The sequence below is a fragment of the Psittacula echo genome (genome assembly GCF_963264785.1).
Source record: "Psittacula echo genome assembly, chromosome: 10".
NCBI classification, from domain to species: Eukaryota; Metazoa; Chordata; class Aves; order Psittaciformes; family Psittacidae; genus Psittacula; species Psittacula echo.
Genome location: NC_137741.1, coordinates 21,936,340 through 21,960,769, shown reverse-complemented (window position 1 = coordinate 21,960,769; position 24,430 = coordinate 21,936,340). Strand labels below are relative to the sequence as shown.

General features: G+C 42.5%; 1 protein-coding gene across 1 annotated transcript in view; it reads left to right on the top strand.

Moving 5' to 3' along the window:
* The window catches only part of UACA (uveal autoantigen with coiled-coil domains and ankyrin repeats), a gene marked incomplete at both ends in the record, with an annotated part of 29,841 nt that extends 7,366 nt beyond the window's left edge, over nucleotides 1–22,475 (top strand). The window contains 18 exons of the mRNA XM_080626795.1: nucleotides 6,858–6,991; nucleotides 7,480–7,568; nucleotides 8,531–8,595; nucleotides 9,191–9,248; nucleotides 9,751–9,821; nucleotides 9,933–10,039; nucleotides 11,000–11,181; nucleotides 11,608–11,645; nucleotides 12,056–12,142; nucleotides 13,287–13,394; nucleotides 14,437–14,469; nucleotides 14,963–15,061; nucleotides 15,255–15,291; nucleotides 15,953–16,005; nucleotides 17,407–20,094; nucleotides 20,626–20,778; nucleotides 21,621–21,686; nucleotides 22,404–22,475. Coding sequence (XP_080482921.1) covers nucleotides 6,858–6,991; nucleotides 7,480–7,568; nucleotides 8,531–8,595; nucleotides 9,191–9,248; nucleotides 9,751–9,821; nucleotides 9,933–10,039; nucleotides 11,000–11,181; nucleotides 11,608–11,645; nucleotides 12,056–12,142; nucleotides 13,287–13,394; nucleotides 14,437–14,469; nucleotides 14,963–15,061; nucleotides 15,255–15,291; nucleotides 15,953–16,005; nucleotides 17,407–20,094; nucleotides 20,626–20,778; nucleotides 21,621–21,686; nucleotides 22,404–22,475 — 4,140 coding nt within the window. The remainder of the gene's footprint in view (nucleotides 1–6,857; nucleotides 6,992–7,479; nucleotides 7,569–8,530; nucleotides 8,596–9,190; nucleotides 9,249–9,750; nucleotides 9,822–9,932; nucleotides 10,040–10,999; nucleotides 11,182–11,607; nucleotides 11,646–12,055; nucleotides 12,143–13,286; nucleotides 13,395–14,436; nucleotides 14,470–14,962; nucleotides 15,062–15,254; nucleotides 15,292–15,952; nucleotides 16,006–17,406; nucleotides 20,095–20,625; nucleotides 20,779–21,620; nucleotides 21,687–22,403) is intronic.
* Nucleotides 22,476–24,430: the final 1,955 nt, after the last annotated feature.

Genomic DNA, 24,430 nt, shown 5'->3' with positions numbered 1-24,430 from the left:
AGCATTCTCTCCTCTTGTGTCTTGGGATCACTACTAAAGCACTGTCCTTGCTCCAAGTTCTTTGTGGGGGACACCAGGGTGGGGGGTGTCTGTGCCGTAAGTTCTGCACACTTCAGGACATGACCTGCTCCTCTTCTGGTTGAGAGAGAGAAGATGCCTGGTAGTCTCAAGCTCAGATTCCCTAAGTATGCTGCTATATCTGTTGGTAAACATATATCCTATAACCATCATAAACTTCAAAGGTTAACTCCACTTCTCTGGTTGCCAGCAGTCTACAAATGTGTATTTTCTGTAGCCTGTCAGAGCTACTCTTGCTGGCAGCACCCCATGGCTTTCGCTGCCAGCCCTGGTGTGTCCTTTCACTGCTGTTGGTAGCACTAGAACGTCTTGCTCAGTGAGAGCAATTAGTTTCAGTACCAAACATGCCCTGAGTGTAAATATCTCTGTTGGCTGTCACTAGTGCTCTCACTGCTCTCATCTTTAAATACTTAATTGTAATGATGGATGAGGAGCAGACTTGGTTTTGAAGGTTGTAATTTAAAGAGTGGCCTATAAATGTTGAGTCTGAACTGTGCTGTATACTCAATAAACAACTGAGAGTGGTGTTTATCTGCTGCCTGAACTGGTGCTGGTGGAGAGTGTTGCTGTGCACAGGGTAAAAGGACGCAGTAATAATAATGTGATGTGGTGGTCCAAAGATAACTGCAAGATGAGAACTGCAGGTAGGTGAAGGAGCTTGACTTCTGATCTGCTAAATACCTGGTAAGATAAAGGGTTTCAGGTTCAGAGAATAGAAGTAGATAATGGTTCATGCAATGTATAGTAAAGCTGTACAGTTCCTTACTAAAGGGTGTTGAGGATGCTAAAAGCTGACTTGGACTTGAGCAAAAACTGGATAATAAAGCAACTCATTCAGAAATATGAAGCATGTAGGTAGAATCCCTCCAGCGCAGGAAGTTTAAATCATTTACTGAAAGTGAGGAGAGCACTGGGAGAAGTGTTGTGTGCGTGTTCAGTTGACGTTCTCTCTGAGTGTGCTGGTGTGAACGTGTCTGCATTGCTCCCGAAGGCGCTGCAGTCCCAGATGGATGCAGAGAGTGCGTGCAGACACCCAGAGTATCTGCTTCATACACAGCCCTCAAACTGAGAGCACACCAGGTACAAGCTGATGGGAACAAGTACTGCTTTTGAGCTGAGCAGCATGGTGCAGATGGGGTGCTTCCTTATCTTTGGAGACCTGAGGTTGCAAAGAATTCCTGTCAGGCTGAGCTTGGGAAAAAGGTGCTCCATGTTAAAAGCAAATGGGCAATATTGGCCTCAGTTAAGCCTGTGGTGTGTCTGGCAATTCAGCACTTTGAGATCTGCACTGCTGGTGTGTCTGGCAATGGTCTAGATACATAAAGGGGCTGCAAGAAAGCTGGAGAAGGGCTTTGGCCAAGGGCCTGTAGGGACAGGCCAAGGGGAATGGCTTTAACCTGCCAGAGGGGAGACTGAGATGAGCTCTTAGGCAGAAGCTCTTCCCTGTGAGGGTGCTGAGGCACTGGCCCAGGGTGCCCAGAGAAGCTGTGGCTGCCCCATCCCTGGCAGTGTTCAAGGCCAGGTTGGACACAGGGGCTTGGAGCAAGCTGCTCCAGTGGAAGGGGTCCCTGCCCGTGGCAGGGGTTGGAGCTGGAGGAGCTTTGAGGCTTCTTCCAACACAAACCAGCCTGGGATTGCGTTCCTCAGACAGAGTGAGTTTGTGCAGATATGAATGAATGATTTAAAAAATCTTCCCTGAGAAGATCCATTTATTGGGTCACTTCCAGTCTCATGTGTGTTGTTTCCCTGGCTGTGCACCATGTTTCTCTCCTGCAGGCTAAACAGCAGGTTGCTTGTCACACTGACCTGGTCCTCTAAATACTGCACTGGGGAGACCTCAATTTGAATTTCAAACTTGTGAAAGCAGACTCGGCATCCTCCTCCTGTTAATCATTATGCTGTCTCGTGAATGTTTTCACAGCCTCTGCGACTCCTCTCCTAGAACATGTTGGGAGACAGACTGGCAGCAGCAGTAAACTGAAACCGGGTTCTATTCGGATGGGTTTCAGTGCTGGAAAAGGAGAATTTCTTTTAAAGCAAAGGCATGTGTGTTTTCTAATTTAAAATCAGCTACATTTCTGTCGAAATAGGCTCATGCATTCCATCTGCTCTGCGCTGTAACTGTCTGAAGTCTCATCCCGAGTCTGGTCTCGGCTTTGTGGAATAGGAAAAAATTACTCCTGCGAGTATTTCAGTCCTCCTGTGTTATTAGTGGTGCTAAGCATGACCTTCCTTAATGTCAGTGGACACTTAATTTGACTAACGTGTTTGTTATTTTAGAGTGAGTGTTTGCATGTCTGCAGATCATAACAACACTGTAGTACAGTTTCCTGCGTGCTTGTCTCATTAGTTAACATGAAATCTCAATGCGTTACTCAGGGCATGAGCATGCAGGGAATGTATTAATAGCGATTGCTTTCTATCGCTCGGCTATCAAGTACTGCGCTATCAGAAATAGATCTGGGCTGATGAGACTGTCTACGTATTGTTTACAAGATATTTCGGATCTGGGCAACATTTACTTGTGAGTCTGAGTCACTTGAGCAGTCTGTTGCAACGCAGAAACGGAGGGAGGCTCTGCCAGGGCTCTTCTGGAGCAGGCAGCTGGACCACAGAAGGCTCCACCAGCCCCTGGCCTGGGTTTCTCCAAGAGTTATGAAGTCTGAAGACGATCCTGAGGATGGGGAAAACTTACGTGGGGATCCAAGTGAAGTGAAGGATGGAGCAAGATGAATTCAGGGCAGCAGAGAGAGCAGGTTTCTCAAAGCAGCCTGCTTGAACTCTGCCTTGGTGCTTTGTGACCTGCCCTGAGTTGTAACTTGATGTGAGATAAACTGATTGCTCCTGGCAGTGGGACGCTGTGGGTTTGATGATGACTTGTTGGTTTTCTTGTGCAGCTAAAGACACGGTAGGTATCCTGGCTTTCACATCAGTGGCAGTAGTTTGCAACTGTGAAAACACAGAAGCTTGAGTTTTGTAACTGTTTGACGGTTTCTTTTTAATTAATGTGTTATATGTGTCTTTAACGACTTGTCCTGTGAGGAATTTTCCTTAAATGTGAGCTGTTTTGGAGACAGTATTTGATTTAGTACATCATAGGAAATGGTGGGATTTACTTAAATGCCGCAACCAAAGGGGGGAAAAGCCATTAAGATGATGATTTATTTAAATACTGCTCTTGCTCACCTGAAGATTTATGAAATGGGCTCAAGGCATGGCTGGTGAAGGGTTTTCTACAGGTCTGTGTGAGGTTTTGCTAGCAGGTGTAAGCTGTAAGTGTGGAACACGGTGATCTAAACCCAGTAGCAAACATGCAGGATGTGATCCCTTCCCTCCAAGGACGTGGAATGTGTCACATGCAGAAGAATTCCGAGGTGCAGAGCTTGGTGCTTGGTGTGTGCAGTTCCTAAGGTATTTAACATAAAACCTAAACCTTGCCCAAGAAGGCAGCTCAGCAGAGGAGGCTTTGGTGGAGGCTCCGGGGAATGCTGCTTCCCTGGCACCGTGTGAGAGCAGTAACGTCATGGTGCGATGCTGCATTATGCTGAGCAATCTGGCTTGGCTTTTAGCCTAATGCATGTTTTCATTGATTGACAGATGGGTTCTGTACTTAGCTGGATAATGCTGGGGCTTGTAATTACGTTAGTTGTCTATTTTTACTGCTTCAGGTCACTTTTAGCACGTATTGTGCTGAATAAGTGATTGCTATGGCTTCATGGTTAGTGTAATCTTTCTTTACCATGAGGATGGGGAATAGGGATAATGATGGTTACAGCTCTGTTACATGAATCATTCTAGAGGCTGGTAATGGGGTTTTGGTGCTCCTGTTTTCTGTATCTCTTCTTTTGCCTAGCAAAGCCTGGCTGTGGTGCAAGGTGAGACCTTGCACAGCTCTGGGCTCTGCCCACTGGCAACTGTCCACTTGGTATTGGCACTGTTCTTTGTGGATCTTCCAGACTTTAGTATGTTAAATCCTGAAGATGTTGGTCTTCTCTGGTAAGAAAGTCTTAAGGGGAAGATAGGTCTGTCTTGATGGAATGTCACTATTTATTTTTAACATGAAAATTATACAGCTTTGGGGGTCTTTTAATCTGTTCTTCTTGTTTTCATATGATGACTGTGAAGTCTTTTGTATAGTGGGTTTGGAACTTCAAGGAGGCGGACGAGGGTGTCATGATGAACCCAGCATGAAGGGTACAGGGTTGATGGGCTGCTTTCTCACTGCAAGAAACGGAAGTGTCTTCAGCTACTCTTTGGCTGCTCTATTATGGAAATGATTAGGTTTATCAGTTTTAGTGTTCTTTGTTCAGTGAGATGTGGAACTTCTGATCCACAGTGATAAATAACTTCATGCACCTGCAGGATGCCTGTATCTCACTGTTACCAGTAAATTCTTTTGCTGTGTAGAGTTCTCTTTGAATATAATATTCCTTACTGAGCCTTTTTCTTCTGTTAAAAGCTTTGTGAATATCAAGTCATCAGTGTCCAGCTTGGCTGTGAGGTTGCTGTCACAGAACAGAATGTCCTGAAAGAGTGCAAAGCCATTCAGAAAGGAGGTTTGGCAATGAGGCCAAGCAGCTCTGTATTTTGGGGTGGGATGCTTGGCCTGAGGCTTGAATCTCTACATTTGAAGTAAGCAAGTGGGGGGTGAGGAATGTCTGAGGCTGGATGTGCAGTGGTCTATTTATAACTGACTTGTGCTTCCTTTGCACTCTACATTGCTTTGGTAATTGCAGGCAATTTAAAGCTATAAACTTTGAGTTTCTTTCTTGAGCTCAATTGGTGTTCATCTCTTGAACAGCACGCTTTGGTAAATTTTGTGCAGTGGAGCAGTCTGACACAGTCAGGAAAAGCTGTGTCCTGTCATGATGCTAACATCTGAAACCTGCTTGGGACATAATGGAGCTGGTTCAGATCTGCTTTTAAGACTGGCTAAATTGAGTTGTTATTAAGCACCTTTCTGTGCTGATGCCATGTGTGTACCTGTGATGACACTCAGCACTTCAGCATTCAGCTTTGTGCTGTACAGGGTTTGGGTCTCGACTGTATCAGATCTGAGGCATGTGAAGCACAGGGGAATGAAGGGATGCTCTTCCTGGCAGCATCCTGTGGGTCAGTGGGGTGAGAAGCAGCAGCAAACTGCACCCTGCGAGTGGATGGAAGTGTGTGCTGAAGAAAAGCAGGAAGCAGGTTGTGTGAATGGGCAAGGTGAAAACTGGGTTCTGCCTTTTGCTTTTCATTGTTTTTAGTTAGGTGTTGGACATGAAAACCAGTGTGACTTCAGTAAAGCTGGAGGCTCAGCTGTTCTTGATAAATCTGAGCAAGTTTAGAGAGCTAAATTTAGTACATATTCCATGTCTTGCTGAATCCATGAAACCAGTCTGCTCTTGATTACACATTTCATAATGTCCTGCTTAACTATCATACCAAGCTCACCTGTTGAGTTCCCCATGGTACCTTCACTATATAAGGGTTGACAGGGGGAAAACTGTAGCAGCTGTGATTTATCTGCCCATTTCCTCATGAAATCCCTTGTAATGAACTCTGAAAAGCTGAGGCTGAAGATGACTGCTTGGATTGGAAGCTGTTAGCAGTACTATTTTGGGCTCTGTTACTTGCAATTAGTGACTTTTCTGTTCCTTTGTGATGCATCTTGTTTATTAATTTGTCAATTTTGAGGCATGTGCAGATATTTAGTATATGGAAGTGAAACATTTGATTGTCTTATTTAGACTCTTGCAAGTCAAGTAACTGACAATAAGGATGAGCAGGAAACCCTCCTGTTTTCATTCAGTTAATGGAGTTAATTGCCTTGCTGATGTGAGAGCAGTTGATGTGCTTTCCCTGAAGGGCATGAGACAAAGAGGAGAGAGCTTGTCAAATCTATAGCTGCTGCAGAGAAAAGGAGGGGGGAGTTCTTAATATGCTGAGTGGAGAGGTTAAACAGTGATCACTAGGCATTAGGAAAGATGTACTCTGACACAGCGAAGGACTAAAGTGCAGGTCTCCTTGGACACTCTACCCTTCCTTCAGTGGAGCTCTTGAGAGGTAGTAGAGCACCAGGCTATAGAGCACAGGTGATGTTGTGCGGGGCTCCCTCTCTGCATGACTTCTGAAGTCCTTTCTAGCCCCAATGTGGGGTTCTTGAGATACTGCAAGTTGCTCTTCTCTGAATTGTGTACATGTACAAGTGCACATGGTAGCCCTAATGTGCTTTGTGAAGTCCTTAGTTCATCACAGCCCTATGCAGCATGTATAGGAGAATGTGTTTTTTGGTCAGAATGGAGGTATCTGTGATGAGAGGAGAGAAAGCAAAGATGCAGTGACAAGACAGCTATCCAGGCAGTTTTGTGTGGCACATAGAGGGGCTAGAAGGAGATGGCTGAAGGCAGCCTAATACAAGAAACCATCTGAAATCATTCATTTTGGAATGAGGGTAGGGAACTATGGTGTGTGGCTTTAGTTTTAGGCCTACTAGACAGGGCAAAGAATGAGGAAAACAGAAGAGGTTTGATCCTCAAGGTCTCCTTTAGGACCAAAGCAGCTTAACCAGACAGTGTTGGAACACTGTACATGCAATGCCAACAGCCTGATTGAAATGCTACAGTGACATTGTACATAAATAACTCTAAACATCTTTAACTGGTACAACTCTAATTGCAAACAAAGGTATTGTTTGCATATTCCCCCAACTGCATTTGATCCAGCCTTTCACTGCAATCCTGTGGTAGATCAATAGTGTACTGTAAGCTCACTTGCTTTTCTGTTCTCTTACACAGCTGAACACAGACTGGAACAAATATGATGACAGGTTAATGAAAGCAGCCGAAAGGGGAGATGTGGAAAAGGTTTCATCAATCCTGGCCAAAAAAGGAGTCAGTCCCACCAAGCTGGATGTGGAAGGGAGATCTGCGTAAGTAACTCCCAGTGCTCCAATAATGGTGCTGGGAAGCCACTGAAGGCCATTCAGTTCCTAAATCTTGCTGCTGCTCTAAACCCTCTTCTTTTAATACATAAATCTGTGTAGTACAGCATGCTAGATTGGAATCTCATCCAGATTGGAATACCAGGTAGTCAGAATGTGAAATTCTCATAAACAATCTTCACTTCAACAAGAAGATGAGTATCTAAATACTTGCTCTTGCAAGATTTGAATATTAAGGAGACATTGAAAGCATATTGGCTTTTCTTCTGGGTCTCCGATTCAATGGTTACTTCTCAGGAAAGCTATCTTGTTCCTTAAAGTAGTATCTGCAAGACTCTTGGCTGGATTTGGATGCTGCCCAGAGCTGGGTTTGTACTGTGTAATGGTTTCAGTACATGGCTCTGACTTTCCTGGTTAATACTGCCATTTTTGTGTATAAACCAGATGGGTTTCAGCAAGGTATTTTCTATTTGTAGATTCCATGTTGTAGCATCAAAGGGAAACCTGGATTGCTTGAACACTATCCTTATTCATGGAGTTGATATCACAGCCACAGATGCTGCAGGTAGGCTTCCTTATGCATCCCAGTGCAGCTTGCAACAGTTCTTAGCTTGGTTTTCATTTTGGAGTAGAATTAAGCTGAGCTTTGGGATAGATTTTTTTTCCTCCTCTCTGTAGCAATGATAATGACTTGTTGCTGAGCTTCAAGGAAACTGCCATGTTCTGTCTTGTAAGTTATTGAGCTCTGCTGCACTCATGAACTTTGGGGTTGTGCTGCTCTAGATATATTCTTCTCCAGACTCACTCATGAGATGAGCATTTCTGCCTCAGAATCACAGTATGTGAACAGTTCTAAATGAATTTGTGTTCATTTAAATATTAAGTGTATTTTACTGAGCCTTGTGAAGTGCTGTACGCATCAAGGATTGGAGCTAAATGATGTGGTAGGGGTTTGGGCACCCATACTGAGCCCTCCAAAGTCCAGAGTGTGGCTATGCTACATTCTATCGGGATTTGCATGTGTGGTTTCAGAATTTGTGTGAAGGTCTTGGGGAAAAGGTAATTAAAAAGGTGCTAATTTTGCCTTGGATTATTTAACATGGCTAATGAATATTCTCCTATTTCCAGCTGTAATAGCTGAAATAACCCAGCCTGCTCCTTTCATATGACAGCTCGGCTTTGTAAATGCTTAGGTGGAGTCATTTACAGAACTTTGAGATTAATTTCATTATAGAACTTGACTCCTTGGTTGCAGTTTCTCTAAAGCAAGAGAAGACTGTAAAAAATGAAGTAAATACAGGAGAAATGACCTGGCCATAGCACTGACAGAACTCAAGGGGGGCACAGGGACTGTTGTAGCTGAAATGATAATGCTTTAGTGAAGTACAAATGAATCTCTTATGAATGATTGTGACAAGGTTAGTAATAGACTTCCTGAGAAGCAGCGCAGGCATGTTGAACTTGTGTGTGGTGTTTCTAAATGCATGTTAACACAGATCCTGAGTTGATGTTGATTTCTCTTTTTAGGTAGAAACGCACTGCACCTCGCTGCGAAATACGGACACGCTTTATGTTTGCAGAAGCTGTTGCAGGTACTGGAAACACAACTTCTCTGTTTTTATTCTTGAGAGGGGAAAAAGGTGCTCTTAATACACTTCATTAATGAAACAATATTGGGGGGTTGTCTTAGGTTTGTGTGATATTTCTGTTTATCTTCATTTATTTCTGGTCAGTTTGTGCTCATTTGAATGTTTAGCCCTTAATGTGTTCTTCTCACCTTGTGTTTGTATGGTGCGTGTCTCTGTGCAGATATAAATGGCATATTTTCTGTCAAGTGTCAGAACTAGTAGTGATACTGGTGGTGAAGGTTATGATGAGCAGTGAGGAAGCTTAGCCAGAGATTTTGAAACATAGAACATCTGAAAGTGTTTGTGAAAAGTCAGTGTGGGATTGTGCATTTTCTTTGCATGGTCTTAATTGACTTCTACAACTCTTGATCAATGTGTTGAGAGCACTGAAGTGCATGTACCCATAGCTTTTTCTTGCATGTATGTCACTGTATTTGTAAACTACAAACACATTTTCTTCAATCACTCTTTAATGCTTTAATTCAAACCTCAAAACATTTAATGTTTTGGAAGTGCAGTCTGAATCCTAATGGATAACTGGGGTTGCTTATTTTAACAGTACAACTGTCCAACGGAGAATGTGGATCTTCAAGGAAGAACTGCTCTGCATGATGCAGGTAAAAGGTCTTGCTTTTCTGGTAACTGTAGTATGAAATCTAGATTGAATGAAGGGATTAGTTTTCAGATGGGTCAGATTCTTATCTTTTAGTTATTGTGACTATAGTAGGAGACCATGTTTTATGCTGTCATTATATTTGTCCTCAATAGCAGCCTGTTAATAGTCTGAATAGGCTGATCTGAGTCTCTTCTGATGCCCATGAATTGTCTAGTAAAACCTTACCTAAGTATCCTGAGCAGTGTTAGAGAGCAATGATGTTAGTAGGTTGAGATACCCCTACTCTGCATTGTCACTGTGCCACGCAGAGTCTTGAAGGCTCATGTTTGGTTTCTTTAACATGTGCTTGAGATGGGTGTGAGAGAACCAAGTCATAGAGCCTTGTCATGCTTTAAGTTGGTTGCATGAAGTTTTGTGAAGCAGATGCACCCAAGGAGGTGTTTGGGGTTTCACAAAGGCTGTTTTCAGCAATGTAACCTGCTCTTCTCTTTTTCTCTTGAAAGCTATGTCGGACTGTTCCTCGAGCATACAACTACTGTGTGATCACGGGGCCTCAGTGAATTCAAAAGATGGAGTAAGTTGTTGCTAATAAATGTTGCATTCTCCTGCACAAACTCTGTTGGAGTTCTTGTGCTTTCTTTGCTTTCCCTCCTTCCCTTATTACTTTTGCCTTTCCTCTCTTCAGGACGGGAGGACACCGCTAGTGCTGGCCACTCAGATGTGTTGTCCCACCGTTTGTCAGCTTCTGCTAGACAGAGGAGCAGATGTTAATGCCAGGGACAAACAGAACAGGTAATGCATGCAGGGGCTTGTCAGAGTGCCTGCTGACATTTAAAGGGTAATAAAAAGCTGTCACTTGGCTTTCAGGCTACGGAATAAATATGCTAAATTTGGTGGAAAAGAACCTGGGATTTAGTTCAGAAGTACATGTGCCAGTTCAATAATGCAGAGAAGCGTGGCCTTATTTCACTGCTTATTCTTGCATCCTAAATACATACAGGCTTGTGCTTGCCAGCAGAGGAACTGCCCTTGGTTGCTTTAAGGGTTTGTTTGTCCAAAGCTGCATCTTACACCCTTTGGGATCAATATGCAGAACGGGTCATGACAAAGGTGGCATTCTGACAAGAAGTACTTGAGTTCCATTGGAGCTCCAAAGGGGCCTAAGGACCTTGAAATGTTTAACTTCTGTGTTCATGGAAAAGGGCCAGGGGAAGGGTTTAGGGTTTTCTATTTGTAGCTGCTACTTCTGCCAGCTGTTTTTTGGGAGGGTGATTGCCTGGTGGCCAGTGGACACGAGGCTGCTGTGGGACAAAGCATGGATACTTGTGTTGTGTGTTCTGAAGCTGGCAAGTTATTTTTAAGGCATTGCCAGGGCTCTCAAGCTGCACTTGGCCCACCATGAACTTTGTCTAAACTTCTTGTTTGTTGAGTCTGTTGAAATTTCTATCTAAATAGAGAGGAAGCCAAAGTCATATGAGTTCAAAACACTGGGTGGCTATCCAGCAGGCAGAAGGTTTATGTTGGGTTTCATCAAAATACTGCTATTACAGTGGGCTTGGTTGCTTTTTAACAAGTGTTTATCCATTGACAGAATAACTTCTTAAAGATTAGTTTCCTCTCTTGATAGAGGAGAGATTCCTTGACTCAAGCTTCTGTGATTAGACATAAGCGTATGATGGATTCTTTCTGTGATTGCTCTGTTAAAGCATGAGCACCCAAGTCTCTGAACACATTCTTTCTCCCCATCCTCAGGACTGCCTTAATGTTAGGCTGTGAATATGGCTGCAGGGATGCAGTGGAAGTGTTGCTCAAAAATGGTGCGGATGTTAGTTTGACTGATGGCCTTGGTCATGACTGTGCTTACTATGCCAGGATTGGGGACAATATTGACATTTTGGCTTTAATAAAAGCTGCCGTTGAGGATTCCAGCAAAGGTATGAGCAATGTGGCTACAACAGCTTGCTGTTGTTCTTTCATTTGAATTGTGCATCTTCCCACTGCTATGTCTTCAGGAGCTATGTTTTTGGAGGGCAGCTGTAGTCCTTTGAACACACAGGTTATAAACTGCCTGTTTGGGAGGGGAAAGAAGGCTTTGGAGTTTTGTTTTTAGTAAGACTTTAAAGGTAAATGTGTTGAGGTATTAACATTGCTTGAACCTGGTATTGCAGTATTGATCATAGGAGTTATTTAGGCTCATCTATAGAAAAAACTTTGTCCTTGTGAATGTTTCCATGTTGGTTTAATTGGGTTGGTGGTGAATCTAATTATTGAAATGATCAAAAATAGATAGAATTAGCTGAAGGTGTTGCAGGAGTCTGAAATGCGTATCTTAACTTCCTACGTTTGTGGTGTTTTTTTAGGAAGAGATACCATGAAGAAGGGGCAGCCTGAACAAAAGGTAAGGCTGCTTGTACTAAGTGTCTCTAAGGCAGTATATTCCTGGCATTGCTGAGAGGGTGATTAAGATTGTGCTGTGATGCAAAACTAGTTCAGTGGTTTCTGAGTTCTTAACTTCATCTGTAGCTGGGAAGATTCCTGCTGTAATCAGCTGGGGTGGCTATTTCTGTTTGAGAAATATGTGATGATGCGTGTATTTGGGATTAGAGTTTTGACAAGCATCCCATTTTCTGTCTGGATGAGATCATGAGTGACCTCTTGCTGAGAAGCAATCTGTCCAAATGCAAATGCTGATAGTGTTGCCCCCCCGCAGTGGGAGCTGGGATGGAGGCAGAGCTCACTGTACCCAGAAATGGATGTCTGCAGAACACAAATGGAATGTAAATTAATACTTTACTGTTGCAATAACAGATTACTAACGTGCCACAGAAGTGGAATCGGCTGCATGCGCAGGAGGAGGTGAATGTCAAGCTGTATCAGAAGGAACATAACGCTCAGGTAAGCGAGAAGGATTTCTCTGACTTGCATTTTCCCGTGTGCATAACGAAGCAGACACACTAAAGACAAGATGTGCTTGTAAAGAGAGCATTAGTGATTCCATTAAAGGTCATATATATTGCTGTTTACTTAAAACTTAATTGAACGACTGTGTAATGTGGCAATTGTGCAGATAAGCTGTTAACTTCAGGAAAAACATACTTGTTTGTGTAATAAATAGTTGCAAGTCTCTTCATGTCTTAACTTTTCCTAACTCTTAACCTTCTGTCTACTTCCACCTGTAGTGAAATCAGAATCATAAACCAGGAAGGCTTATTTCTTGACATTCTCAATGCATCTCACTAAAAATAACCTGTTATAATGGTTCTACCAACAGTATTGATTTTCTCGTCTCATTACTGTGTCATTACAGTTCTCAGAAAGGTAAACAACGTTTTAAGCTCTGGGGAACAAACCACTGAGAAATAGAGGCCTGCATTCTGAAATGCTTTGTAATTAAAGGATAAAGATCTCTAAAGGCAACTTCTCTGCTTTGAGCTAAAGTAGTTGCCCCAGTTAAGGTGGCGCTTATCAGGCAAGAGTTAAAGAGGCTTTGTTGTTTGCATGTGAGCACTGGACTGACTGATGGGGCACACACCTACCACTTTCACATGTTGGGTTTGTTACCTGTTACTGGGGTGGTTCTTGGGGTTGTTTGGAACAGTTAGCACACCGGAGGGTTGCTGTGTTTCGTGCTGGTTGAGGCTTTTTCATCACACCTTTGGCTGCAGCAGTTGAGTTTCAGGAACTGTTTTAACATCAGCTATTTTTACTTGTTAACAGACAGCAGATAAGCAGCCTCTTGAGTGCTGTCAGCATCGAATGTAATCTTGCTCTGCTCATACTTTCAAAGCCTGTATGTACCCTTACAAGAGAATGATTTGTCTGGAGCTGGAAAGCTTGAAGACTGGAGCTTGTGCATATGTAAGCCTTCGGAATGAACCAGACCTGGAGTTAAGGCCCCAGAAGCATTAGGGGACTCTCTAGGCAAAGCTTGGTGTCTTCAGTGACTGTTCAATCTGCAGGTTCAGATTCTTTAGTTTTCCCAGGGTGTGTAGTGTGGTCATGTGGTGCTTTGTTTTAATTTTGTATCTTTACTTCTAAGGAATTGGAGTTAGAAAATCAAGATTTGAAAGATCGAATGAGAGAAGCGCAAGAGGAGCAAAGGATGCTGCTGGATAGAATCAGTGGGCTACAACTGCAACTGAGTGAGGTAAGCCTAGTGTTGGAATGGAAGGCTGTAATAGCTGCCCAGTGCTGGCAGGGGAGGCTGCTAGAAGTAGAAAGGAAAGCACATGTGATTAGGATGTGGTCTTCACTGCTTTCCCGTGAATCATTTCTATGTGTCACTGTTGTTTTCTTCTGCTGCAAAAGCCTTTGGTCTTGTAATCATAATCAGAATCTGAGGATTCAGGATCTGACCTGTTGCAATGTCATTCAGTGTTGCTCGTAAATGTGAGCAATAACATTTATGGCTGTACTTTGCAGTGTAATGTGAACTGTGAGGTGTTCTGGCCAGTTGTAATGGAGAGTAAACTTCACCTCCGCAACTAGATATAGGTGGTGTGTTATACTTTATCATAGCTGCTGCTCATTTTACAGCTCTTACTTTAAGTGGAGACAAGAGAAAAATCTTTAATTGATAAAAACAGAAGCAAAGGTTTTCAAAATGGGATTTGTCACCCACATTTGAAACCCTGTTTTTAAAAAGTTCCCTCCTCTTAAAGGCACAAATTTGACAGTAGAATTAAGGAACAAAATAAAACCAAGGGTGTTTTTCCTCTTCATGGAGGCTCACATTTGTTTCCCTCATTGTATTTTTGTAGAGGTGCATTTTAAGAGGATGCAGCTTCCCCTCAATGTAGCATATGGATAGAATATTTCTTACTGGAATCATTGTCTTATCTGAACTGTTCTAAGCATTGCCTCAATAAAATTAACTCCTTAATACTCACTTTCCAAAGCAACAAACTTCTACTGGCAAACTGTTCTCTTCTGCCTCAGTAGTGTATGATTTAGGTATCTGAAGATAGTCCTGTTGTCTTGTATGCATGTTGAGAGACATAGCTCTGTCAAAGACCTGAACTTCTGTTTGTCCTCTCTTCCAGAGGTTAGATGGTAAAGCAAAGGGGAACAGTCAGAAGTGTGTAGCATTAAAACTGGGGTAGACTTGTCAGCTGCTGAACTGTGTATGAGCCCCTTATATATCATTGCAGAAATGATTTGTGGGGGGATTTTCTTTGTTATTTTTGCAGGAGCAAATGTTTGCAGATGATCTTGAAAATGAGGTACGATATCACCTGCAAGCGATAGTCACTTCCCTACTTCCAGTTCTATCGCGTTTAACTGATGGTATATGAAACTGTAGAGAAAAGCAAAGCTATAAATGCTAAATGAAATATTCACTGGTACATGCTCAGCTTATACAGCTGCACAGCTGTAGTAACTTCTGTTACTACAAATAATATATGTAATCCCTATGGCACCTTTAAAGCAGACTTAGTATTGTAAATGTCTTTAGTGACTTTCAGTAATGCAAGGTTAATAAATGTGAATAAGTTAAATAGTAGCAAATAATGGTGCTTATTCCATTGACTCATTGTTCAAGACTCCTCTTATGGAGGAGCAGTGGAAGAACTTCAGAATCATTTAAGAATCCTTTTGCGTGCTGGTCTTGGTTGAAGTTCTCCCTACACTTTATAAAAGTTGCTTAGTTGCTTGAGCTCTTATCAGTCTGTCTCTCCTTGTGGCTTTGGCTACTTGGCATTCTTTCTCTTTCAGAAGGATGAGCTGAAGAAAATCCTAACCACCAAGGAAAAACAGCAGGAGGAAAGCTTAAGGACTATTGAAACTCTCAAAGCTAAACTCAAGTATTATGAAGTATGTGAATTGATTTGAAATGTAATACAGCAATTGGTATTTACTGTAGTAAATACTTAAGCAACTGTTGAAAGGCTTAAATGGTTATCTCCTTAAAAGCTTTGCCTGCCCTTTAATCCCCAGTTTAACATAGAGTAAAACTTTTAAATGAATTTTCAGCTTTAATTTTGTATCTCTTTCTGTTTGCTTCTAGGTTGATTTTGTGGGATCTGGAAGTAACTTTGCTAATAGTAAGTGTTTGGTTATTAAATCTTGCCATGTGTGATGCAGTGTTAGAATGTAGATAAAGGGTGTGTTTTTCCTGTTCCCTCTTCCTTTTGTTGGTCCTAACTGTAGCCAAGCACAAGGTGTGTGTCCACACTTGAGACCTCAGAATCCAGTCAGCTTCAGCTGGGCACAGCTGGGTATGCATGTGAGGCACTATTGATCAGTCTTGCTTACGAACAACTGGTCTTGTGAAATGTGTGTTGTAACTGCTGCATCTTCTGACAACACGAAAAACAAGCTGAGCAGGATCTGTGCTCCCAACTGAGCTCCTCTGTCTGTCCGTAATGTCTTAAACAACTCTTGTCTAGCTTAGGACAAGAAAACTATGGTCTTTTGTGTCCAACTTAGTCACAGGCCTGTCTTGCACCTGTGTAACTTAAAAATGTTACTTAATCTGTCATGAGCCATGGTGAGAGCTGTTTGCCTGCCTGTCAGGAAGGGTCATTCCTTTGGAGCGCAAGGGGATGCTGGTGTTCATGGTGCTTTTCATGGCTGTTCTGCAGAAGGGTTTACTGAGCCTGTTACAGTCCCACTGAACAGACTAAAATGAGGAAGGAAAATCACAGTTTTTGTCTGTTGCTGTTTTTAACCAGAGACTAAATGGTGTTTGCTTTGAAAATCTAGGAAAAGAAGATTTATTACTTAAACAAGGACAAGTGTTTGCTGCGGAATCACAGGTAATAAATATGTTGCTGCTTGAGAGAGTTCTAAGATATTTATGCTTTGGGGGAAGCTAAATGTAGCTATAAATGTCTGTGTATTAACCTTGCTTTGGAATACAACGTTTCCCCTAGTACTTGCTTGGTTACGTTTATTTTTAAGTGCTGGTGCCCTCTAGAGCTACACATGTGACATAGCTCTGGGTGCTGTGACGCTGCTGGGTACTGCATGGTCTGTGATGAGCATCCTTACTGCTCAATCGCACTGCCGGATCAACAGTCAGTGTAAAGGGCATTTGGTTTTCACCTCCATAATTCTTTTTGTCTACTTTTAATTCAGTTAAAATTCAGGAAACTTGATTTTCCTGCCAGCTCTTCAACAATTTCCTGACAACTTTGGTGGCTGATAGCTAGCTACCTTTTAAAGCAACAATTCAGTTATAAACAAGAGCCATCAGACCCTGACAGTGAGTCATACATGACAGGGACTGGTCCTAACTGACAAGCTGTTCTTACACTTGAGTGATGCTTTTGGAGGTGAGTGATGGCTGGAAATAAAGCTGTACATCCTGGGCTTTCTGGCCAGATTTCACTGACAGATATTTTTGATGTTCTGCTGCTAACACAGGAAAATCCAGTCTTTTCTGCCGTGTTTCACATAAGGTTATCCCTGTGGTCATAGGATTTTTTTATCTTTAACTGACGTTTAAAATGAGTTGATGTGTAATTCTTCACATAAAAAGAAAGGAAAAATGGGGTGGGTGGGTGCAAGAAGCCAACCGACCCAAAATCCCAAACCATGTCGCAGGGAGGAATTAAGTGGCTTTAAGCTAGTCTAAGCCAAGCTTCCAGCCTGCCTGACAGCTACATGGTGCTTCCTGGCCCTTGGAACATGAACAAGTGAAAGGTGGTAGTGCAAACCACCTAAGAGGAGGGCAAAGCTGCGTTGTGAGAGATCCCTTCCTGGGTGGTAAATTATATGAGTGCATTCCTCAGTGTTTTTAGAGAGAGGTTTGCATCAACCATGACAGTGTCCGTTCTAATTCCTTTTAAAATTATTCTCCCACGCTTGAGGGCTGGGGGAAATCTCTTCATAAATGAAATTTCTTCTAGCAGATGAGTGAGTAAATATGAAGAATATAAGAAGGAAAAGGAAACGAATACACTGTACCTGCACTTTAGTGTCGGTGGGTCTGATGGTTGGGAAATGGTAATGTAGAGCTCTAGTAAAGATTTTCACTGTTAAAAGCTGAAATATACGTGTTCTGTAATATGGGCAAGAATAGAGGACTGTGTTCCTAAGGAGAAAAGAAATCTCAGACCTGTTTCATGCTCATCTCACCATGGGTTTAAGACAGTTATGTACGTGGCTTGTCAAACCTGTAAACGTGTATCCGTTTTGTGCCAATTCATCTTCAGTCCAGGTCTATGCTGAGACCCCTGGAGCTCTCCCTGCCTAACCAATCACCCACTTCAGAGAAGGAAACTTTAAAGAAGGAACTTGACAACGTGAGGACCTGCTATGGTGCAGCAAAGGAAGAAATCATCAAACTGCAGCGAGAGCTGTCTCACAAGGTATCAGAGTGTAAAGCTTTGGCATCAGAGTGTGAAAGAACCAAGGCGGAATCTGATGGACAGATAAAACAGCTGGAAGATGCTTTAAAAGATGTGCAGAAAAGAATGTTTGACTCGGAAGGCAAAGTTAAGCAAATGCAGACCCACTTTCTTGCTCTGAAAGATCACTTGACTAATGAAGCTGCTTTGGGAAACAGTAAGCTAACAGAGGAGCTGAAGGAGCAGTTGAAAGAAATGAAAGCCAAGTATGAAGGAGCCTCTGCTGAAGTGGGAAAACTGAGGAACCAGATTAAGCAGAACGAATTGCTGGTGGCGGAATTCAAGAGAGACGAAGGCAGGCTAGTGGAGGAAAATAAAAGGTTGCAGAAGGAACTTGTGAAGTTGGAGATGGAGCGAGATAAAAGGGGAAGAAATGTCATGGAGTTAGAAGGGCAGCTCAAAGAAACAGTGGCAAAGTTGGCCCACTCAGTAACTTCAGAGACATTTGAAAACATGAAGAGTTTGTTATCCAACGAAGTGAATGTGAAAGCAAGGAGGTTAGCAGAGATGGAAGGAGAGCATGGAAAACTGCAGGCAGAGATTCTGCTTCTGAAGAGAGAATCTGAGAGTCAGAAAGCAAAACTGGCTCAGCACGTAAAGCCAGAGGAGCACGAGCAAATGAGGAGGGGGTTTGAGAGGAAAAACGAAGAGCTTGAGAAGGCAGCTTCTGAATTGTCACAGAAGAACCAGGCTCTGCAGAAGGATCTTGAAAGATTGCAGGCTGATAACAAGGTATTTAAGCAACAAATCCAAATGCTAAAAACTGAACTGAAAAGCCAGAATGTGCCTTTAAAAATCCACGAGGAATTGAAGAAAACGAATGATCTGACCGTCAGTGACCTGACCAGAAAGCTTTTTGAACTAACAAGGAAGTACAATGAAAGCAAAGCAGAAGCGGAAAAGTTACTGGCAGAGAAGAACAACTTAAATGAGAACATGAGCCACTTCCAAGCTGTGTACCTGTCTCCAGAGCAGCACAAAAGAGAGGTGGAAGCTTTAAAATGTAGTGGTATCGAGCTGGAAAAGCAGCTTGCTGAGCTTCAGAAAAAATATGATGCTGAACAAGGCAAAGTGTGCAAACTGGTCTCTGAAAACACAGCCCTGAGAGAGACTCTCGGGGATCAGTATGTGTTGGCTACAACACATGCAGAGGTTAAAACAGCCTTGAATAACACCCTTGAAAAAACCAACAAGGAGCTGTCAGATCTGAAGGGAAAAATGGAAGAGGTAAAGCAAGAATTCAAGAGGGTGAATGAAGAAAATGGAACCTTGAAAAATAAGGTGACACTGTTACAGAATCAACTGCAAACAGAGTGTATAAGTTTAAAAGACCATGAAACTGCAGTGACTACTTTAAATAAAAGCATGCAAGAGCTTCAAGAGAACAATGCTGCAGTTAGTGCTGAGTATAAGAGGGGTCAAGAAGAAATTTTACAGTTGCATGCAGAAATTGAAGCCCAGAAGAAGGAACTTGACACAATTCAAGAGTGCATTAAGTCAAAATACGCCCCAATTGCCTCCTTTGAAGACAGAGAACAAAGCTTTGAAGCCACAGTGAAAGAACTAAAAGCACAGTTGGAGGAACAGGCACAGAAGTACAGAGAAATCGAGGAGGAAAACCTGAAGTGCAAAGAGGAGAATGAGAAGCTCAGAACTGGTGTTCTGTCCATCCAGAGTGACTTGCAGCAGAACTATATCCTGGCTGAGAAATCCCATGAAATGGAGAAGATGTTCACAAGCAAAATGGAGGACCTGAATAAGCAATTGCGGGACTTGCTGCAGAAATACACAGGTGAAAAAGAAAAGGATGAGCTGCAGGAGAGCACCGAGCAGCCCATGACCGTCCAGGCTGGGCATCTTTCAGCAGAGCAGATTGAAGCCTTGAAGAATGCTCTTGGCCACACGATAGACGATCTGAGGGAAGCCCTCAGAAGTAAGAAGGAATCTTATGACAAAGAAACACTAAAAGTAGGACAACTGCAGCAGGAGTTGTCAGGTCTAAAGGAATCTTCAATCCCTTTGGTAGAATATACACAAATGAAGGAAATGCTAGAACAAGAAATTGTAGCAATGAAAACCAGCTTGAGAGAAAAGGAAGAAGAAAACCAAGTGAAAAGCAAGGAAATCTCGAAGCTGCAGTCTGAGGTGCAGCTTACTCAACAAGCTTTAACAGACCTGCAGAGGAAAGAAGTGATTGACATGTCGGAATACGAATCCATGAAGAGTACTCTGGAGGCCCAGATTAACAGCATAGCTGAAAGCTTGTCCAATATGAATAGAAAGTATGAGGAAGCATGTGAGGAGGCTTTGCAAGCTAAAAAGAGTGAGCTTTCTTTAAAGGATGAAAAGGAATTGCTTCAGTTACGGAGCTGCAGTATTGAGCAAGAAATCAAAGACCAGAAAGAAAGGTGTGATAAATCATTGACAACAATTATGGACTTGCAGAAGAGAATACAGGAATCTGCAAAGCAGGTGGAAGCCAAGGATAACAAGGTGGGATATGGCAGTTAAGCTCTGGATGCTTTCAGTTTAGGGGTAAGGAACTAGACTGCAAATGCAGCTACTTAAGTGTTCAAGCATGACTTTGTGCGCTGAGCATTAAGTACACAGTGCTGCTGGTGTATCTGATGGTGGTCTTGAATACATAAATGGGGCTACAGGAAACCTGGAGAGGGGCTTTGGACAAGGAATGGCTTGAACCTGCCAGAGGGGAGACTGAGATGAGCTCTTAGGCAGAAGCTCTTCCCTGTGAGGGTGCTGAGGCGCTGGCACAGGGTGCCCAGAGAAGCTGTGGCTGCCCCATCCCTGGCAGTGTTCAAGGCCAGGTTGGACACAGGGGCTTGGAGCAAGCTGCTCCAGTGGAAGGGGTCCCTGCCCGTGGCAGGGGTTGGAGCTGGAGGAGCTTTAAGGTCCCTTCCAACACAAACGAGGCTGGGATTCATCAGACTTCAAAGAGTGTTAAAAAAGACTGGTTTTTGTAAGTGATACATCCTTAAATTAGGTTTTTTGTGCTTTTTTCTAAAGATTACGGAGCTGCTTAATGATGTGGAGCGGTTAAAACAAGCTCTTAATGGCTTGTCTCAACTTACATACACCACTGGGATTCCCTCAAAGAGGCAGAACCAGCAGGTTGAAATGCTCCAGAGCCAGGTGAAAACACTGCAGCAGCAGCTTGCTGTAAGTAATCCTGATCTCATGGTTTTGTTCTTTTTTCCCCTGTTTGCTTCTCTGTAAATCTTCTGCTTCTTTCTCCCCATTGGAGTTGCAACATTTGGGAACTTTTCCAGGTAAAAAGGACACAGACAGTTTGAATCCGTGCTCATGAGCTATGCTGCCGTAGTTCGTGCCAAAAGCATTTCTATATGCAAGTTCCAAGCTCATATTTTCTTACAAAACCCACCAGCCGTGTGCTTTCCCACTGCAAAAGAAAGTGAGATGGTCCTTCCTTAATGGATTGGATTCCATGTTCCCTTGCCTGCAAACACAGGAGGATATTGTTTATCATTAAGTGTACTAACAGTAAATGGGAATACTTGAAGTGCTGTCACTGTGCACAAACACATTTGTGGCCCCTGTGACTTCAGTAAAGCTCATAATTAAAGCTGTGTATGTGAGCAAGGTTAGTTGTAGATCCGTGCAGAAGTAAGATGTATCTTTAACGGTATTTGTGAGGTTGACCTCACAAATGAGGCGAAGTGTTCTTAAATTGGGTGGTTTAAAACAAACAGCTAATGCTGTTGGTGAAACAAGTTTTCACCCTGGCACCTGTGCTTACCACACTAGATCAGCCTGCCTCTGCCAGCCTTCAGCAAAACTGCGCTGCTGCACATCAGCAGTAACAAAAGTAAAGCAGTGACTTTCTTCTTGATTAATGGAGGGGATACAGCTAACTTTAACCTTGGTATTCGGCTTTGGCTAGTCTGTAAGTACACAAATCCAAGCTCACAAAGTTGGAAATAGGCAAGAGTAAATGCTAAAAGAACTCAATGACTTCACCTCTTCTTTTCTTCTTTCTATAGGATGCTAAAAGGCAGCATCAAGAGGTAGTTTCTGTATATCGGACACATCTTCTCAGTGCTGTACAGGTATGATAGTCCCAGGGTCAGATTGGTTTACTGTCTTCTCAACGGAAGAGATTCTTGAGACCCACTTCTAGCTGCCGTACTGGAAGACCTCAGATGTCTTCAAGTACCTGTTTTGATGTTGAGAGTTTTAATTTAGAATGAACTGATCCGACAAGAGCAAACACACTCCACAGCTCTAGACTTGGGCCATCTTCTTATTACAGTTTGTCTATGTGTAACTCTACATAACCCTAACCTGCTTTGAAGGGTGGTGTTGTCTGGTGATGTGAGCCTGTTATTTAGTTCTGCATCATCCCAGGTAATGCTGGAGACAAGTCCAGTAGAAGCTGGAAACCTAGTACAGGCTTACCCGGTGGCTCTCACAGAGCAAAGAGCTGGTCAACTCATTCCAGTCTTATGACTCCAGATACTTGAGCATGCAAAAGAGGGAGTGCTACCACAGCAGCAGGCTGTGGAGTCCAGAGGATAGGAACAGTAATTTCTTCCCCACATCATATTTTCATGAAGGAAACTGCTGTGTCAAAGAGGCAGCTCCTTCTTATTTGAGGGGAAAAATAACGGGATTCTGAAAGTACTGCAGGTTTTCCCAGTGAGTGGTGAAAATACAGCAATGATTTAAGTCTTTTGGGTGATTTTGAAGACTCTCCTAATGTCAGTGATGGATAGTTGACACTTTATGGGATTTTAATTGTTCTTTTAACTGTTTGCTTGCTCCAGGGTCACATGGATGAAGATGTCCAAGCTGCTTTACTACAGATCATTCGGATGAGGCAGGGACTTGTTTGCTGACATGTTAGTGCCATTGCTCGTGAAGGCTGCTGCATTGTAGGAGTGCTGTGGTTATGGGAGTGATAACCTTCATGAGGTTTATATAGTTATGATAATATAGCTGCAATTAGGACCCCCAAATATGAAACAACTTACAAAGCTGAAATATTTTCTTCATATAAAATGGTAAAATACAGTTACTGAGTTTCAGATCTCACACTTGTTATGTTAATAAAAGATGTAGAACATCTTTTAAAGCTGGTCTGCAAGTTGACTGTCAAAATGATGACATGGTAGTTAAATTCTTTTAATGTCTGATTGACCACTTGTTAAAGCAGGGCCTATACCCATAAACCTGTTTATCGTAGAACTTGAACTCTCACGGTATGGTTGAAACATAAACTGGCTGAGTTTGGCTGAGTATTGTAGTTGTATATCTCCTTTAATGATTAAGAGAAAGTGGCTGTTTTGTCCCATAAGCTGATCAAGACATACTACAACGTATTTAGTGAGTCAGCTGCAGAGGTAGAGCAAAGGTGTTTAGGTCCATGTTGTAACTTGGCTGGCCAAGTTACAGACTTTATATTTAAAGATAAGCTTAAGCTGTAGTGCCTTTTGCTTATTGCAACACTTAAAATCAGGTTTTCCATCAAAACACTAACTTTTATGTTTGCCTCCTCTTCCCCCCAGGATTTTTCAGGAATGCTTTGTAATATTGGTTACTGTAGGCTAAAGCAGTGGGACTGGAGTGGCTCGGTTTGTAGAGCAGCATTTTGAGCTAAACTCAATAGTCCTGCTCCTGTGTAATTTCATTCTTCATTAGGCCTATGGGTGTAGACTGAGCAGCTCCTGAAGCTGCACACTAGACAGTTCAGGTATTGGATTTTCAAACACTATCTCATTGAAGTTTAAGGTATTTTTCTCTTAGCTGTAAATTGTGTACTATAATCTTATTTATGGGGAAAGATGCAAATAGTAAGGATTAATCGAAGGAGAATTTTGATCTGTTTGGAATCTACCTATTAAGCCAGACAGGGCTTTGTTTTTAACTGAAGGATGATGTTCCCATAAGTAAGTTTTATGAAAGAAAACATGAAATTTGGGACTATTCAAAGGAAGCAATTGGAAGACGAGCCTGGTAAGGTATGTGGTTCTAACAGAGCAAAGAGCGTAAGGGCTGTTGGTAGTTGTGTGAACTTCAGTCTGTGGTTGAAAGCATTTGCTTATAACCAGCAAGTTAGGAACCTGGCATCCTGATGCAGAAGAGAGAAACCTCCTCTTCCATGTTCCTGAGAAGTGAGGACCTAAGTCGGAGTGTGGGGCTCTCTGCTTCGTGGTGACTGAGCTTCCCACCAAGCCGTGGGCTTAGGTCCCATTGTTTTAGTAGTATTATGTTTGTTTCCTTTTCTATCCCTTTTTGGGCAGAGTCTTGAGGAATTGAAGAGACAACTGCCACATGGAGGAGGATGCAGACAATAGGGATGAATGTGCAGGGCAGTTTTTATTATATAAATACACTTAATATATTTACTAAATATGTGTCTGTAGTTAAACAGATCTACTGCTGCTTTCCTTTAATTTCTTAGAGGACTATTACAGGAAACATCTCAGTATATGTGTTACTTTTTAGCCAAATTCTTTTACGATTGCATTACTTGAAACTCTTACTAGAGAGCCTTTGTTTTGATATACTAACTCCGGTGTATTTTGATATTGTACGGTCCTTCTTGAGGGAGTTCTATCTATGTTTTTCTAAATTTCTCCCTTCCTACATCATCAATAAAATGTTTTCTTCTTTTTCTTATTGTAGTGCTCAGTTCTGTAGAAGGTAAAGAAATGTAGTCTGGGTAGTGAAGGGTCCTGAACTCACTTGAATGCTCTCAAATACCAGGTAACACATTTGGGGTTTAGGTGTCCACTGTGGGGTTATTGGGTTTTTCTATCTATTTCCAGAGTTTCAGAGTTTCACAGAATCC